This window comes from Apis cerana, linkage group LG3 (genome assembly GCF_029169275.1).
Source record: "Apis cerana isolate GH-2021 linkage group LG3, AcerK_1.0, whole genome shotgun sequence".
Classification (NCBI taxonomy): domain Eukaryota; kingdom Metazoa; phylum Arthropoda; class Insecta; order Hymenoptera; family Apidae; genus Apis; species Apis cerana.
The window spans coordinates 5,735,074-5,753,580 of NC_083854.1; the positions used below are offsets into that span (position 1 = coordinate 5,735,074).

At 35.3% G+C, this 18,507-nt stretch overlaps 3 protein-coding genes across 10 annotated transcripts in view; 2 read left to right on the forward strand and 1 right to left on the reverse strand.

Annotated features, from left to right (window-relative positions):
- Positions 1–47: 47 nt before the first annotated feature.
- On the forward strand, positions 48–1,760 carry LOC107997279 (dehydrogenase/reductase SDR family protein 7-like). 2 transcript variants are annotated; one of them, XM_062072480.1, is made up of 7 exons: positions 48–126; positions 206–404; positions 479–622; positions 702–921; positions 987–1,071; positions 1,139–1,299; positions 1,383–1,760. In XM_062072480.1, the coding sequence occupies exons 2-7, from the start codon at positions 261–263 to the stop codon at positions 1,580–1,582; spliced, it is 954 nt and encodes a 317-aa protein (XP_061928464.1). In that variant the 5' UTR covers positions 48–126; positions 206–260; the 3' UTR covers positions 1,583–1,760. The 2 variants fall into 2 exon arrangements, with proteins under 2 accessions (XP_061928464.1, XP_061928463.1); XM_062072479.1 differs by having other exon boundaries at positions 52–404.
- A 42-nt stretch (positions 1,761–1,802) lies between these two features.
- Positions 1,803–5,147, reverse strand: LOC107997281 (transmembrane protein 11, mitochondrial). The gene is made up of 3 exons (XM_017055760.3): positions 4,997–5,147; positions 4,035–4,252; positions 1,803–3,954 (listed from the first exon to the last, which is right to left on the reverse strand). The coding sequence occupies exons 1-3, from the start codon at positions 5,017–5,019 to the stop codon at positions 3,668–3,670; spliced, it is 528 nt and encodes a 175-aa protein (XP_016911249.1). The 5' UTR covers positions 5,020–5,147; the 3' UTR covers positions 1,803–3,667.
- Positions 5,148–6,040: 893 nt separating this feature from the next.
- Positions 6,041–18,507, forward strand: part of LOC107997278 (protein outspread) — a 181,543-nt gene continuing 169,076 nt past the window's right edge. For all 7 annotated transcript variants that reach the window (XM_017055755.3, XM_062072483.1, XM_017055752.3 and 4 more), the window contains exon 1: positions 6,041–7,465. In XM_017055755.3, the coding sequence (XP_016911244.2) occupies positions 7,325–7,465 (141 nt within the window). In that variant the 5' untranslated portion in view covers positions 6,041–7,324. The remainder of the gene's footprint in view (positions 7,466–18,507) is intronic.

The window sequence follows — 18,507 nt, forward strand, 5'->3', positions numbered from 1 at the left end:
AACCCAAAAAGTGAATTAAATATTAAATCTATATTATATTTTATCTATGATATAATATGGATAAATTCTTAATATCATGTTAATTATGCTTAATATGTATTTGTTTGAATGATTTAAAGATTAAAGGTTAAATTTTAATTATGATGTGTACATATAATATACATACATTTCTGATGTAATATATTATTACTTTAATTTCGTATAGTTGTATCGTCTTAGTTATATTTAATAAAGTTAATTACGTAAAAATATTTGAAAATATGACGGAAGAATCTTTAAAAAGTTGGCATTTTATATGGTGGTTATTTAAATTATTTGGATTTCCAATTACTATTCCATGGTTGATATATCATTTCCTTGATATAATGCAACAAAAAAGAAGAAAAAAAACACTCAATGGAAAGGTAAATTATAAAAATATCATATGATATAAATTCATATTTTAAATTTGATAATATTATTTTAATTTAAATTTTAGGTTGTAATAATAACTGGAGCCAGTTCTGGATTAGGAGAAGCCTTAGCACATGTTTTTTATGCTTGTGGTTGTAAAATTATTTTGATTTCTAGAAGAAAAGAAGAATTGGATAGAGTGAAAAATATTTTAATGAATACCCATGTTGTATGTTTATATTTTTTTTACAAAAACATTCCTTTAAATTTGTTATTGATCATTTAACTTTATTTTTATTTTTTATTAGACAGTACCAACTTATCCTCCAGTAGTTTTACCAGTAGATATAACTAATATAAATAGTTTACAAACTGAAATTACAAAAATAATAGATATTCATGGAAGAATTGATATTTTAATTAATAATGCTGGTATTTCTTATAGAGGTGAAATTATTAATACTAATATGGATGTAGATATAAAAGTAATGCTTACAAATTATTTTGCTCAAATTGCTTTAGCAAAAGGTAATCATTTAATATTAATATATGAAACTTATTTAACTTACATTAAAAAATATATAATCTTATAGTTATTCTTCCATATATGATAAAACAACAGTCAGGTCATATAGTATGTATTAGTAGTATACAAGGCAAGATTTCAATTCCATACAGGTTGGAATATTTTATATTTATATTTAAAACTTATTTTTCTTTATTTTAATTTGTATAATTCTAACAGATCTGCATATGCAGCTTCTAAATATGCATTACAAGCTTGGTGTGATTGCTGTAGAGCAGAATTACATGATCAGAATGTAAAAATTACAATTGTTAGTCCTGGTTATATAAAAACTTCTCTTTCTTTGAATGCATTAACAGAAAGTGGACAAATTTATGGAGGTTTGTAATTAAGAAACTTATCTTATTATTAAATCTTATTAGAAAAATTATCAATATTACAATAATAATCAATATTGTTACAGTAATGGATAAAACAATACAAGAAGGATATTATCCAGAATATGTAGCAGACCGTATTTTAAAAGCAGTATTAAAAGAAGAAAAAGATATTTTAATAACACCATTCATTCCAAAAGCTGCAATGTATTTACGTACATTATGTCCATCATTATATTTTTGGATAATGCAGAAACGAGCTAAAAAAACAAAGAAGAAAGAATGATAATATTTGATATATGATTATTATAAATAGAGTAAACTGTAATTTAATTATTTATTACTTCTTTTTTATACAAAGTAGTTTGTTTTTATCTTTGTATTTATAATATTTCTTGTTATTATTTCATTGTAATTAAAACGAAATATGAATTAGAATAAATTCTATTTTATATTAAATGCTATTTATGAAAGGAAAATAATTTTATAAAATCTATTGAACAAAATTATATCCAAATTATATTTTATTATTATGCCACTCAATAGTGGAATATGTTTACATTATATACATTTTAATACTACATAAGTTTTAATGGAATTGAGACAAGCACATTATGTGTTAAGTGTCATGTAAAACCTAAAAAGTCAATTATTGAATTTTATAAATATAATAAAAGTTTTAAAATAAAAATATTAGCATAAATTTTGAGTAGAAAAATAAATGCTTGATAAATGTAGAGAAATAGAGACTTTTTAAGTTGTAAATGACACAGAATAGTGAATTTACTTAACATACCATCCATCAAATTATTATCCATATAATATATATTTTATTGCATATCCTTTTGTATATGTACAACTGTATAATCAGTTGTATAAGAAATATTTGGCTAATAATTGAGACATTTAAAATATGATATATAATGTACAGTGATTGATACAAACATTGCTGTCATGGCAGGATTATCAACACTTATTCAAGCTTTTATTTGTCAGTAATATATCCTGTAAATTTTTTAATTTAATTTTTTATATTACTATTATAAAGACTAATTGACGTTAATGTAATTAAAAAAAAATATTACAAAACACACACTATTTTATCTGAATATAATTGAGTGTTTGTTTATATTATGCATAAAATATAAATGATATACATATAATTTTACTTGAATAATTGATAAATTTTTTTTAAATTTATTAACGAAAAACTTGCAAAAATAAATTTTTTATTTCCACATAAAATATTTTAAATTGTTATATATTATATGTGCGCGCGATATTATTTTTATTGTATACGAGATCTATAATAAACTTAAAAGACAAATATTAGAAAACATGCAAATTGAAATAAATTTTAATTTTTTATATTAAAAAAAAATATACAATATTTATTTTTAAGGTAATAAATTTTCTTATGTGTGACGTAAATAACAAGTTGTATATTATATCTGTTATATAATTGTAATAATAATTGTAGATGTTACTATATTTTATTTATATGTACAAGTAATTGCAAGAATTTCTTAATATACTATTTTACTTAAAATTTCTTTAAAATTTTCTCACATTATATTATGCAATATTTGTTATTATCATTTATTTAGAGGAATGTTTATGACGTTTATTTTTGATATCTCATTTGTCTATATATAGCATGATAAGAATCTTATATAATCAACGAAAGTTCTGTGTATTATGCTGATTAAGATTTTTGCCAAACAAATTAAAGTGATACATATTCTTGCAAATGTTATTTATAATTATTAGTATGTTTCTTATAATGGGCTACATCACTGGGTGAGAAAATCTAGGCAACATTCTCTTTAATACATCATATGCAGTGTATTCTATCTACTTTATTTACAATCTAAAAATATATAGTTCTCTCTAAATCCAACTTTCCAGGTGTATGGTAGTAATTTTGCATAAATCTAAGAACACTTATGTCAGTATTTGTATCACTTAGGTGATGTGTGAAAATGACCATGTCTTTTTTGCATTAGTATTAACTGTGATATAATTAACAAGATGGAGATCATAGAGTAACAATGTAGAGTCATAAGAAACATGTTTTAGATTGAAACTGTTCTTAGAACAAACTTTTTTTAATTTTTTTTTTTTTTTTTTTTGTATTTTCCTTTTATTGTAAAATCAGCATTCACCTGTGAGGTAGTGTCAAAACATAAAAGAAATATAAACATTAAACAAAAATAGGTTTGCGTGACTCAACAATCCCCACTAATATACATAAAATTATAATTCACCGATTTTTATGCTAGGCCTTATTACGATCATTTCAATGTATCGTATGGCCTACCTTACTCTTTTTTTACAACTCAGATTCTTACTTTCTTGACAGAAAAACATTTCACTTAAATGCTTGATAAACTCTCCAGGCACTGATGCTGAGAGCTACCAATGTGATAGTTGTATGTAGAATTCTTCTTCTTGTATCATCTTTCCTTACAAGAAATGTTGGAGATGATGGTCCTAAAACAGCTAACAATTCTACATGTGGTAGCTTGCTTGTGTCAGTCTCTACTTGATATTGGCAACAAGGATCAAATTGCCAAGAAACAGTATAAAGTCCACAAGATATTACTGATATAAAACCTAATGGACCACAAATATAGGGCTGATCACCCCAAATCAAACCTGTAAAATATACATACAATATATTTTAAATAAATAATGATATTTATACATATGAAAAGTAAAATATAAATTTTAAAAACCTGTAGTTATGGCAGCAAGACCACACAATGTTGCAGTCTTATGAAGACAATTTCCTACTGCTATCCATCTAGAGGTTTCATCACCTAATTTTGATGGTTCAATAACAATTAAACTGCATTCAGATTCTAATGCTCTTTCTAATTCATATTCAAATGTTTCATGTGCATTTTCATTATCGTATACTTCTTTGATGATGGCAACATTAGAGGAATCATCCCTATAAAAAAATATAAAAAATATAAAAAATTCATATTTAATTATAGAATAATATTTTATAAAAATAATAATTTTAAAATTATTAATATATTTTACAATAATATTATATATTATTTTAAAGATTTATTAGTTTATTCATTTAAAAATAAATAAATATATTTAAAAATTTAATATATATACATATATATATGTATATATATGTTTACATATCATTTATCTAATTAACATTTTTAAGCTATATGATCTTTATCATAAATTAATTCTTTTGTGTGTTATATAAGATGTTGATTAGAGTTAATCAGCATTCTATTTGTTTGAATACAAACATGTTTGTAACAGAAACAACAATTTTATTCTTGCTATTATATATATAAATAATTTATTGAAATGTAGTTAAATTTGTCAAATTAATATACATTTTAATGATTGAAAAATCTTAATGAAATTGACAGGAGATAAAAAAAATTTATGAAAAAAATGAATATAATATTTAAAAATAGTGTATTTTTAATGTGAAATTATTTTCAATTTCGTCTTAAAATGGAAAACGGGTTAGTAAAACATTCATGGACATTTAGCAGAGATTATGAAAGATTAATCTTTAGAATTCCAGGGAATGGATATAAGGTTAATTTTATTTCAAGATATGTATTATATCATTATATTACATTAGAATATATATATTAATACTAGTCATCAGTATTAGATTTCGTATAAAAAGCCGAAAATAATTTAGCCTACGAACCTGTCACCAGCTTCATCTACCATCTTTACAGTCAGTCTTCCAAACACTGGAACGCTGGTCTGGATGAACCGGAAAAGAAATCTTGAATATCGAACCGGATATAAAAATCAGCTGATTCAATTTAAGCATTCGCATGAGTCAAGTCGTAGATTGCATCTTGAATTTATTCAAATGTGTTTTTTCATAATGTAAAAAATATCCCATTATTTGATTACGTTTAAAAAGAAAGAAAGATTAAGATTATATTATTCTCATTTGTAATTATTATATAATACAATCAGAAGAATATTTTTTACTTTTGTTATTTTATATTTGTATGCAAATTTTGTAATTAATTGTATCAGATACATCTTTTTCATATATATTTTTACATAATTTTATATTTTAAAGCTAAACAAATATTAATCTTAAATCAGTTATAATTTTATTTTTTCTGTTTTAAATTGATATATTCGTTGTATTATATTATATTAAAAAATATTATGTTATATTAAAAAATAATATTAAATAGAATTATTATTCATATTATCATATATTTTCATATTATATATAATATTTTTATATTTTTTTGTACTATAGTTATATTATACTATATAATATTATATTATATTATATTATATTATATTATATATTTTCTCTAATATAAAATATATGTTGTATAAAAAATTAATATTTATTAATTAATAGTATTTAATTCTGCTGATTTTTATAATATTTATTAAAAATATTTATTAACAAATTTATTTTATAATGTTTATTGAAAGATCAGAAATTGAATAAAATTTAAATAAATTGTGAATAAATATTAATTATTTTTTTGAAAGAATAATATATATGTTCGTTGAACAATCAATTCATTAAAAAAAAATTAGATAATGAAGATATGTAATTATTATTGCATAATAGTAAAAAAGTAGATAAAAGAGAAACGCGAAATTAATTGAAATTCTTACGCCGGCGCTATATTCCAGTAGAAGAAGGAACTAGTTTGGCGCTGGCGTAGTATAGTATACAAGAGGCGTGCTACGGTCGATCGAGCGAGAGTGAGCGCTGCCGGTGGCATACAGGCCGAGTTAAACGGGCCAGATCGCAGATGGACGTCCGCGGGAGCGTTCTGTCATGGAGAGCACAACGCGATGTGCCGTAAGTGTGCTCAAGTATCGTTGTCGTCGTGGTCGTTGCCGAAGTAATCGCGTGTGTAATATTTCAAATTGTATCATAGGTTTATCACAGTGACAATCGATATATTTAGGCGTGCGTAAAGATTGTGGTGCTCGTGGTGCTACTATCGGTATATCGTGAACTGTGGCAGTCGAATAATTGTATCGCAGCCACGTCTCTATATATCCAAGACGAATCTTCAGCGATTAAAAGAAGTGATTCTTTGTGAATCGAATAATCGCATCTACGTACGATTAACGTTCGATTCATCGGACAATCGATAAATCGGCAAACGGTGCTGTGACATGTTAACTGAGGTGCATGCCATTGTGTCTAATAATAGATTCGTGATTCGAAGTATCGCATATAATCCACGTGCTCGTTTCGAAGGGCGTACGGTATTCAAATATTGTCAACAAGTTCGAAGAATAGTCACCTGCTACGTAGCATTTGGACAACCGTTTCGTGGAATTGAGTCAATGTCGACAACGGTACGCGTGTTGTTACCGCGTGACATAAAGGCATTGTAAACACACAAGTACGAGACGCACTTCGTTTGTATACATTACGAAATTTAAACGAAGTCGAGCACGTATATTCCTCGTAGAACGTATGTAAACAACAAGCAAAGAAACGGATCGAAGTTTTTTTCCGGTTACGACCATTATAAATATAGTATTTATATACATTGGCGCAATATCTACGCAATATTTCGCTTTTAGAGAATAGCGAGCGACGTTTCGATATATAATCGATCTTCGATCTTATCACGAACCTGGTCACATGGTACAAACGAAATCGATTGCGATTATAACCGGAAACGTATCGTTGTCGATCGATTGCTCGATAAATGTCGATCTTCATACGAAACAAGAATACGAAATCCTGTTAACTCGATCCGTTAACGTAACGGACACACGAAGAATAATCGCGGAGACTGAATTATCGTTTCGTAGCACATTTTTATAAACGAAATCGTGTGTAAATCAAATTATTTGGTGGTGATAAGGAATTGTATCAAAGTTTACGAGATATATTAATCGATCGAGAAGAATCAATGCGTTCTCGCTTCTCGAACAGCGGTGTACGACAGTGACAAATAAAAAAGGGAGTGAGAGACGAACGATGCTGCTGTCCGGTTGTCGCGGTTAATTCGCACGTGTCGCGATGTCGGGCGGCACGGCGGGCGTCCGTGGCACCGGCGCCGAGTGCAGGAAGTTCGCGCCGAACATATTCAACAAGAGCAAGTGCAGCAGCTGCTTCAAGCAGAAGGAGGAGCACAGTGCGGAGGCTCTGGAATGCAACAGGGTGAGTTTTGCTTGATGGACTCTCTATCTTTCTCTTTTTCTCTCTTTTTCTCCTTTGCGTGTGTCTTTCTCACTTGTTCGTATGTTCTCTCTCTTTTTCTCCTTCTTTCTTCTTCTTCATCTTTATCTTTCGTTCGTTGCGTATCTATCTTCGTCTCAGTCTTACGCGTGCGTACTCGGTCCATCTCGAGCCGGCATTTTGTCTTTCTTGCTCGCTCTCGAATTTTTTGGTATGATCCGGACCAGGCAGAAGGACGAAAGTCCTGTTGATATTATGTAAGATGAGCGTGTACGATGAACGCGATTAGTCCGCGGAACGAACGGTTTTCAACAGACACCGTAGCAACATCTCTTTTCAGTTTTCGTCACGTTCATATAGCGGTTCGTTTCTCGTGAAACTGTACAATTCGTTCGTACGTGATTTTGTAGGCGATTAGGTATCTTGCAATTAGATTCCGTTTATGTTATTACGATCGGCATACAAGAATATGATATTAAACTTATTTCTTTTCTAATAAAAATTTATTTTTAATATATAAAAAATTACATATAAAATGTTTAATTTAACATTGGATTAAAAAAAAGAATGAAACATAAACGGAATTCAAGGTTGATGAAGATAGATGGAAGAAATTACTATTGGCGGAGGCGTTGAGGATTTTTCAAGGTTAATCTTGATCAATCGGATAAGGCTATTCAAAGCGTATCTTTTTAAATAGACCGAAGGTCGATAATCATAAAATCATTTTCATCAATGTTCAGGTCGTTAAACTTTTTTCTTTTAAATAAAGAAAGATAAAACATATCTTCAAATCTTTGAGATTTCTCTTATTTTCCATCATCCAAAGACCAACTCGTGTTTCGATTGAATCGTAATTTACAAACGAATTCCCGAAAAAGTACGAGACATAAATACGTGACACGCGATACAAGGGGACGTTAAAAGAAGAAGAACAAGAATCTTTATAGTATAGTTTTCTTCCTTCTGCCGTGGTTTTTATTTATAACAGGGTCCGGCGCTCGTCGATGAGCAAAATTGCCTCGTAAATGCGGGGTCCCCAGAGGAATGGGTGGGGGTGGTAGGAAAATAAAAGCGTTAAAAACCAATTTACGCTACGGATCGTACGGTACCGTTGAAATACCAGCATCGCAACGTTATAACATATATGCGTATGTTAATATCGCGGAACCGTTCTCCGTTTAAAGTCCGTTCGATAAGACAACATTTATTGTCTTTGTCTCGTCTGGTTCTCTCAAGTTTCTTGGATTCATCGACGATTATCCGGTTTTTCTATCCTCGCCTCGTATTTCTTCTTACTTTTTACGCCGGAATCGATTGGAAGGGAGGGAAAAAGAAGACTTTGAATAGATATAGATATTTTTTGCGGTTACGAGAAAACGTATAGCCGATACGATGAACGACGAGCGGCGTTTCTGGTTTCTACTAATGACACCGGGAAAATTGCACGTTGCGTTTTACGCGGTTCATATCGATTTTACCTTTACATACTTTTATCGGGAAATATTTACCAAGTTTTGTGTTTATCGGATAATTTTATTTCGTTTATCTCGTTGCATAAAACAGTAAAACGTATATTGATTGGGAACATTGAAGTTTAGAAAACTGAAATTATTTTAAACAAATTATTCTTTTTATAATGGGTAAATGGGAATAAGAATTTAATCGAGTTTGTTTATTATTTTACGGTATTTTCTTAAATTTCTTGGCAAATTTTTTTCTTAAACTTCAATGTGATCAATCAATTACAATTCAAAAGGTAACATAGTAATATAATTTCAATTTATAATAGTTTCTTGTCTGGAAATTGAATTCTATCAACCTTTTTACACAATTGAACTATTATCATTGAAGAAATTTGTATCGTAGAAGTTATGAGTTTGATGATAAAAGAAATAAAATCTTACGGTAATTTGTATGAATCACGCAAATCACTTATTTCATTCAATATAAATTTATGATTAATATCTACGATATAAATTTATCACTTGTCGATTTATTATTAATATTATTAGTCAGAAGATTATTAGAATTTAATAAATAGATTTACAAAATTACAAATTCAACAAATTCAAAATATCAAATTCAATGGTGGAAAGAATATTGCTATTGCAAAATTGATGAAATTCGCGCGAATCTGGCTATGAATTTCTTTCGAACATCTCAATTATATAATCCGCATGTAATAAATTTACAATTTTTCGCGAAAGACACGCCAAATGGAGAAAATCTCAATCTATGTGAAAAGGAATCGAAAGAATACTTGCGCAACGTTAAGATAAAATCTCAAATACATAATATAAAATATAACGGAAATGAGAGAAAGATTCGCGCGAATTTGAGGTATGAGTTTCGGTGAAGGGGACGTATTTCCTTTTTTTCTTCCCCTCCTCTGCGTTTTCGGCCAAAAGCCGGGGCAATTTTGTACACGGTACAATGGGACACGTTCCCGAGGCCGTTGCAAATTTCGGAATGTCGGCAGCCTTGCGACCTGTTCTCGGTGCATTCCAGCCGTCTTCTCGCGGCACCCCAACAGGCGCAGGGCCCTTTCCAGAGTTGTTGGCTTGTCGGCTTTCGCCTGGATGCGGTATCTCTGTATCGGTTTATTCTCCGCCACTTTGCCTCTCTGTCGCTCCCTCTCTGTCCAACCACCAGCTCGTCCACCTCACCCCTCTCTCTCTTGCGCCCACTATCTCTCCCGTTCCTCGGTGTCCCCCCTCCCCCCGTATAACCGCAAATAACGAATGCATACGCAATCCAACCTTTCTTTGCCCCTCGGTCGCACGGTTCTTCGTCTCGTAATTTGACGAGGAGAGCCTCGAATCGAAGGAATTTGACCTTTTACTGCGTTTCTCGCGGCGGCCCTCTCCCCGAGATCGTTTCTACGAGTTACGACTATCGCGGAAGTGGAGGCTGATTGCGTGAATACCTGCGAAACGCGTGTTCCACACCGATTCCAGGCCTCTTAAAGGTTATACGAGCGGATTGGGGGAGGGTCCACGTATAGGCGTACCTGTTTCGGTTACTCTAGTTGCGTATATACTGTACTCGCTTTTGAATCGTCGATTTTTGGAAGAAAGAAACAAGTATCGAAATTCTTGTGAAATTTTTGTGGGGTTTCCGTGCCGTGGTGTCGTATCCATTTCATTTGCTCCATTTATATCTGTTATCGAGCTTTGTTTCGATTTATGAAAGGAAAAAAGAAACGAAAGGTATTGAGATTTCATATGATATATAGTTTTCAAATTAGATTTTTGGTTTGATTTAATGTAAAGTGATGCCAAATGCTCGAAACGTTGGTATGATACCTTCTGTTGAGTATTTGGTATCGATATTATTTGAATATTGTCAGAAACATCGATATCTTTCCGATCGCTAGGACTTTCGATCAGATAAGGACAAGGTTCCTACAAATTGAATTCTCATGATTTTTCCAAATCTGTCGATCGGTTTTTGTTCGCAGTTAGGGGGATTGTAATTAATAACGAGGCGTATTCGGTTTCGGTTAATTGAATCCTTGGATATTGTATTCTCATTGTCAATTTTAATATATTGTATCTCAGCGTGGTGTCTTCAGGGTGACGTTGTAAGTTTGTCGAAGCTCGAAGTCATCCTGTCGACAAGGAAAATAAAATTGCATTGCCTTTCATCGACTCCCTTTCACGTTTAATTATATTACAATAATGAATATAATACGACAAGAGTTGTTCCATTGTATCTGGAGCAAGATATTTTTCTTCAATTTCTTCATTCAATTCAAAAAAAGAAGAAGAACAAATCAATTTACCAATCTTGCATAATCGAAACAGAAATATTTCATCTTAGAAAAATAGAAATTCCCCAATTTCCTTTGCAGAATAACTAAAATCCCTCAATTTTTCCCCCTCCCTTTATTAAAAATCGCAAGGTTAAACGCCACTGAAAATCCTCAACACGATCTCGCGCGTAACCACGGATTATTGAAGCGAAAATCTGGATCCCATCGAATCGGAGAGAGAGCGCGGTTTAAGCGTTTCTCGTTTAATTATGATTTTTCACGCGATTCGATGCTCGATTCCGCGGTTTAATCCCTGTGATCATCGACCACCCTTTCGTTCCGGGTTCCTCGACGTGAGAAAGTGATCAAAAGTAGCCGTGATCGAACGAGAGAGAGTGGAGAAAACGACGATTGATAAAGGATCCCCGCTGTTGCGTACGGGGCCCGTTGTTGTTTCTGGACCCTGTGGAGAGAAGAGTGAGAGAAAGAGAGAAAGAGGAAAGGGAGAGGAGGAGGATAGGGAGCCCGGGGGCCGCGTTGTTCACGACCAACCATTATCGGTCCGCGGCTCCGTATTTTCTGTCCGATTACTTCTTCGTGAGCGCCTCGGTAAGTGGCCTTCGAGAAATAATTTCCTCTGGGGTTTCGTGGCCACTCGAGGTCCCTGAAATTTTGATCCGGTGAAACGATTTCGAGATGCCTTACGGTACCGATTCCTCCTCTCCTTCCTTCCATTTCCTTTATTTTATCCTCCTCCTTTCTTTCTTCACCCGGTGGTGCACGCGTTCACCGCATAAGTTTGCGAGATGCGTACGTGTACGAGGCTGTACACGTGTTTTCGCTATCGATTACGTTGGGATCACGCGAACACGTGTTTGAAATCCGGCGTGAAACGCTTCCTCCCTTCGGAGAGGAAGGAGGTCTTAATTTCGAAATAGTTTTACTTTATCAGGGGAAAGGGGATAATTTCATTTTCTTGGATCTTAAGGTTTATTTAATATATTTTAGGAAGATGTAGGATCGAAGGGAGGAGGATGGATTAGATTTTGAAGTACGAAATTTTGAACGCGATGTTTCGAAAGATAATACATCTATTTTATCTTCGAATTCTTACTTATTTGGAATATTTGAGAATATGATTCTTCGTGTAAAGAAAATTTTGATTTTTCGGGTTTTGTTTCTAAATTCAGATTTCCTGTTCAGAATTTTCGTATTTTCTATTTAACGGTTTTAAAAGAAATTAAAAGAAATATAATCGTTGGAGGGAAAGCTCGTTTGAAATCATCGCGATAAATTAATGTAATTTATATTTGCCAACCAATTTAAACGCAAGAACGAGTAGAAGATGATCTATGAATCGCAATTGTGAATTGTTCGCAAAGAAAGCAATTTATCGCGAGTTTATCTGCTGCTATTGATACTCGTCGATTCAAAACGGAGCCTGACAAGATCGAGATCGCGATGCTTCTGTACAGAAATGTAACGATACTGTTTCCACCGCGCACGCATCACTATCTCAGTTAATTAACGCGATTAATTCTTTCGATTCTTCGTGATTCTTCGGTAATTAACGCGCGTTATTGCGCAACTATCCGTAACAATTTCCTTGCAGACATTTTTCTTATCGACGAGATCTCTCGACGATTTTCTTCGATAACGGGATTCGCGTGTGCATAAACACGCGATGGATTCGATGCGAATATCGTTAACGCGATTGCGAATAAATGAGCAAATTTCTATCTTTTCGTACAACTTATGGATCGTGGGTGTTGTATTCGTAATTTTACGAATACATAAAATTTCGTCTTCTTTTAATTAATCGGGAATATTTACGCATTCGTAGGGAGTTCAAGCATCGAAGCCTGAATTTCAATCAAGGTTAAAAATTTTTAAAAATTGTAAAATAGTCGTTGCATTTTATACTATCGATAAATAATTTATATAGAAATGTTACGGAGAAGTTCTGTTCAAAGTTATCTGATTATTATACAAGAAATTTGCGAAATCTGCATATTTTTCATAAATTAATATCCCCTTTAAACTTTTAAATCAGGATCTTTCAATTCCATACAAATTTCGAAACGGCGAATATTCTCTTCAAGGTTGCTTCATTCACGATTCCATCCACATCCTCGCCACCTTAATCGTCTCATTAAGAGGAAATCCAATACGATTACGCGTGTTGAAATAAGGTTTCATTTCGCCTTCTTCCAAAGAAGAAAACTTCTAAGCCTCGTCAGAAACAACCCCTTCGAAAAGATGCAATCGAAAAACTACACCCATTATTGTAAGAAAGTTTTTATCAAGATCCAGCAGCAATTTCCACCGAGAAGAAATTTCGAAACGACATACGTTTTCTCAAAGATCACTTCGCTCACGATTCCACATTCTCGCGGCGAAGTAGGATCTTCTAATCGCCTCATTAGGAAGAGTTGAACCGCGGTTACACATCTTCCCGCGATACAATTTATAATTCTGATGATTATCTTCGTATACGGGGGACGCGTATACACCGTACACGCCGATAACGTTGGCGATCTCTGCGTGGCTGGCCGGCATAAATTTCGATCGTTTAAAAAGGGCCGCCGTTTTCGCCGGAGTCACGACAAATTATTGATGATCTTATGGACAGGCAATAGAGATGGTTATCGAGAGCTCGCTTCACAGAAAGGTCGTGTCGTGCAACACGACACGGCAAAAACCTTCGAATACCTGTTCGCGTTGTGTTCCAACTGGAAGAAATGGCCACGGTTTTCAAGCGGACACGGCCCCTCGGAGTCGATGGAGGATAGAACTCGTCCTCTTTCTTGCCTTCTTGCGCCTTCTCTCATCCTCCGCCACACCGAGTTTCATTTCGAACGTAAATCCTCTCTGTATCGGATGCGCCCATCCATCGGTGGATAAAGGTAACGCTGGTATTATGGGAACGGCCATTGCGTTTGATTTAGCGCAGGTGTAGCGTCTCGTTCGAATTGATAAAATGTAGGCAAACAATTATATACGTTTCCGTTGCAGGGGAAACAGTTCTCTCTCGCGCTTGACTTTCCATTAGACCGTGCGTTTAAGAGTAGTCTTGGATAGCCGGTGATTCGTCGTATAGATAGTAGTCCGGCGGTGGGTTTGTACGGTTTGTGTGGGTTCTTCGGCTGCTCTCTTATCTCCTTTTTCCCCCGAGTTTTTTTCCTCTCTCTCTTTCTCTCTCCAAGTTCTTTGAAAATGTTGAGCACGCCGAGTGATAGTCACTTGACGTTAACGAGGTAAAGGAGATGGAACTCGTTCTCCGCTTCTCTTAATGCATTACCGATGGGTAACGTTTTTTTTTTGTTTTTTTTTTTAGAAAAATCGTGCGCGAAGAATCCTCTTATTTAAGCTTCGTTTGCCGCGAATTATCGAAGACGATTTTATTTTTTGCCAAGGATTTGTTATCTTATTCGATAATCCACTTGGTGATATCGGTGAAAAATTCAAAGTATCGTTATACAGCGTGTTTTATTAAAGATCGTTATCATCGAATTTATCATTACGTTTATTTATCCAAAAGTCTCAAAAAATATAGCTCTTCGAAAATTATTCTTTATCGTTCGTCACCTCTCTTATTTTTTTCCAACTGCCGATAGAAAATGTTGCAAAGGGCAGAAGACACAGAAGAGAGATCGGTATCGGCCGTACGAGGATCGCACGTTTAGCGAGCGAAGTTGGCGCAGCGAAACTCGTACGATACTCGCCACGATATGGCGACGCTTTAAAGGGCATCAGTATGCAGAAGGTCGCCGCGGCAAGAATTTTCGGGCCCGTCGTCCTCGCGCGGATCAACTTTTGTCCCATCCACATCGTCCTCGCATCCTGCACGAGCGGGACAAGATTTCTACGAGAGTGTCGAGAAGCGTTTACCTGTCCATTGTTGCCCGCCTATATATATATATATATATATATATTTACTTTGCTTACGACGCCAACCATAAGCGAGAGGTACTGTTATGTCGTGGTGGTGCTCGTATGACGTATCGTGCAACCGATCTTGATATTTCTTTCTCGCCTTACGAAACACCGATCTCGCGGTACTCGGTTTTCGGCGACGTTGTTGTACATACGTCGTCGTTAAATTACCAGTTACGAGTACAAAGGTATACGGTTCGCGATTATTTCGCCATTGAACAGCTGAGAGATACCGTTGCTACCGCGTGTTCGTACCGATCCGATCGGGGAGGTCAAGGAACAGCGTGGAAAATTTCTGTGTACGGTTATGGTATATAGGGTATATATTTCGAGATAAGATAAAAAAAAATACACGTAGATTTATCAATTTTTCTTTAACGTAAGCTTCTTACGATCTAAATAGAATGGGAAATTGTTGGCGCGAAGTGTTCTTCATCTTGTATCGAAATCGTAACACATTTGTTCCTTCTCTTTTCTGTACACAAGACGAGGTTGGGTCGTCTTCCATCTAACGATCCAGCCGTATCACGATCGAAATTAACCCGAAGTCGTCCAGTTTTTCCGGGGCCACGAGTCGAATGGAAGAGGAGCCGATCGTAGTAGCTCGTTATGAATCGAGCGTGTCGCGATCGTTGATCTCGATCCGCGGCCGGTGGTTGGCGACAAAAAGGGTCGAGGCGCAGAAAATCGTAAAAGACACACGACGAGGGCATCCAGTTGTAACGGTATATCGGTACACGCGGATAGCGAGAGAAAGAGGAGAGGAAGCTCCTTCTTGGCAGACGTGGCGACGACGCTGAAACGAAAGCTCCTTCTTCTTCTTCTTCTTCGTCTTCTTCTTCGTCTTCTTCTTCTTCTTCTTCTTCTTCTTCTTCTCGTGTGGCTCGTTCCTAGTGAATGGAGCACCGTCGGTGGCCTCCCTTGCGGCGCATTCATCCCGCGATCGATAGCCTCGAGGCGATTAATCGAATCTGGGAAGCCGGAGAGGCCACTCTCCTTCCTTTCCTTCGAATCGACGCGGTTTTTCCTCAACCAACCTCCAACGTTCGCCATAGAAGCCGTCGCACGCACGCTCCTTGCCTTTATAAGGACTTCATTGAAAACGCGCCTGTCGCTCGCCTCGAGGCTGGCCAACCTTCGACTGTCGGATAATCTTGTTTTACCCCTTTTGCCTCGTGTTATTGGTCAATTGACGCGATGCTGAGCGGATCGATGTTCCATATTGTTGGAACGAAAGATGAAGAAGAAGAAAAGGGTCGCTCGACACTTTGACGATCTGGGATGGTTTCGATCGGATCCCGATTTTTATTGTAATTTTATAATTTTATAATAGTTTTATTGGTGGCTGGATGTTTTTTCGAATATATTTTTGGTAGAAAATTTGAGAAGATTGAGGAAGTAGAGTCGGACATTTTTACCGTTTTTTATTTTCGGTTCGTGAAGGAATGCTCATAAACGAACAATCTCTCCTCTACATTCTTTTAAACGAGATCCATGCGTCGAGGAAAAATAGGATTCAATTAAATTGGCTTTTATGTGCCTCGTTAACGAGCTAACGACAAGGAGCTCATTATCTTGTCAATGCGGATTTTTGCATAGGATGAAACGATAGATTCTTAATGGAAAATAAAACGTTTCAATGGAGAGATCCGTTCGAAGCGGCTCGCTCGTTGTTGTTCCCAGGAAAATCGAGATAGGTCCACGTCAATGAGCGATCTGTACCGGTCGGCTTTACATTTACGGAGTTCCTTCTTAACGAGAACTTCTCGTTCCTGGTAACGCGGTTTCCGCGTAGTTACGAAGCGGGCAACTTACCTGCCCGTCCCTGCGACTCCGTTTTTTTCTTCCTCCGCCCGATAAACCTACCGTTTATGATTTCTCCAGTTCCTCTTCAACTCGTATTCACTATCCTTTATCCCATTTTGTTTTTTCAAATTTTCATCGTTTCGATCGAACTCCTCCGATACTTTGGACGTAAGACGAAATGTATTCGAAGCTGGAGACGAGTCAATCCAACTTAAAAAGATGAAATATGGAACGCGATACGAACCACAAACTGGCCAATCAAACTTTCCGTGAATCATCGTTCCCTAAAGAAAAACTTCAATCTCTCGAAACTAGTAAAACCTGCTCCGTTTCAAAGAAATCTCGTCTAAAAGCGTATCAAAGACCAAGGTCCAATCTACCACCAATTTCCGTCACAAAGTCTTCGAGCCTCCCCCTCTTTCTCTCTCCCTTTTTCCTTCGCAAAAAAGGGAGAGGAGAGGGGAAAAAAAAAAAGAAAAGAAAAAGAAGCAAGGAGGAACTAGAGTTAAAAACTCAACGAGTCGAGTCATCCATCTTTTCTATCCACGAGACTTATAAGCTTTCTCTCTCTCTCTCTTTCTCCTCTCTTCAGCCGTTCTTTCGGAGGACCTCGGCGATGATGGATGATGAAACGGCGAGGAAAATAAAGCAAATCGACCGTAGCCCCCGTTCCGGCGACATCCTCCACACTCTCCTCCTCCCCACCTTTGAGAATCAGCGTGATATTTCGCCTTCTTCTTGTGCGTCGTCACCACCATCCTCGCTATTTATCCTCGGCCAATGTTCGTCCTCCCGCTGACCACCGGCAATTAGCCTCACGGTCACGACAAGGACATCCACTTCGTGATAGGCTAAACACAGGTCGGCCACTCTATGAGATATTGCTCGACGATCGAGAGGAGGGGGTACAGGATGGATAATTTGTGATCGTTGCGATCCCCACACTGTGCTGGTCCACGCTGCTGCGGAGAGAGAAAGAGAGATTTCCCTCCCCTCAGAAACTCCATTACCCTTGATTGAGTTCTACTTATTGATTAATGCTCACGGTGAATCCGTCCGGGGCGACGTCGATTCATTATGTATTTCGTGTATTTTTGCTCCTTTCTTCTTTCTTTTTCCAAATCTAGAATTTTCCGATACGTTTTCGGTGTTTGGAGAATCGAAGGAGGAGTGATAAACGCACGGGTCGGTTATTCTATTCTCGAGATCGAAAGGATCGCAATCTGCATTGAAATTTTACTTCTCTCTCCTTCTCTCTCTCAGAGAGAGACTCCATTAACTCTGCACACTTGATTGAGTTCTATATATTGATTAATAGTTCACCGTGAATCCATCCGGACGATTCATTTATATCGCGCGTATCTGTCTGATCTCTTTTTCTTTTTTTTTTTTTAGATATAGGATTTTTTTTGTTGGAAGGACGGGCGAGGTGGTTCTCGAAGGTTTAATCTAGGTGTGGTATACCTAGAGGTGTAGGGATATAGCAGAGGTCGGGTGGCTGGTTCGTGTCTGGAAACGGAGAGGA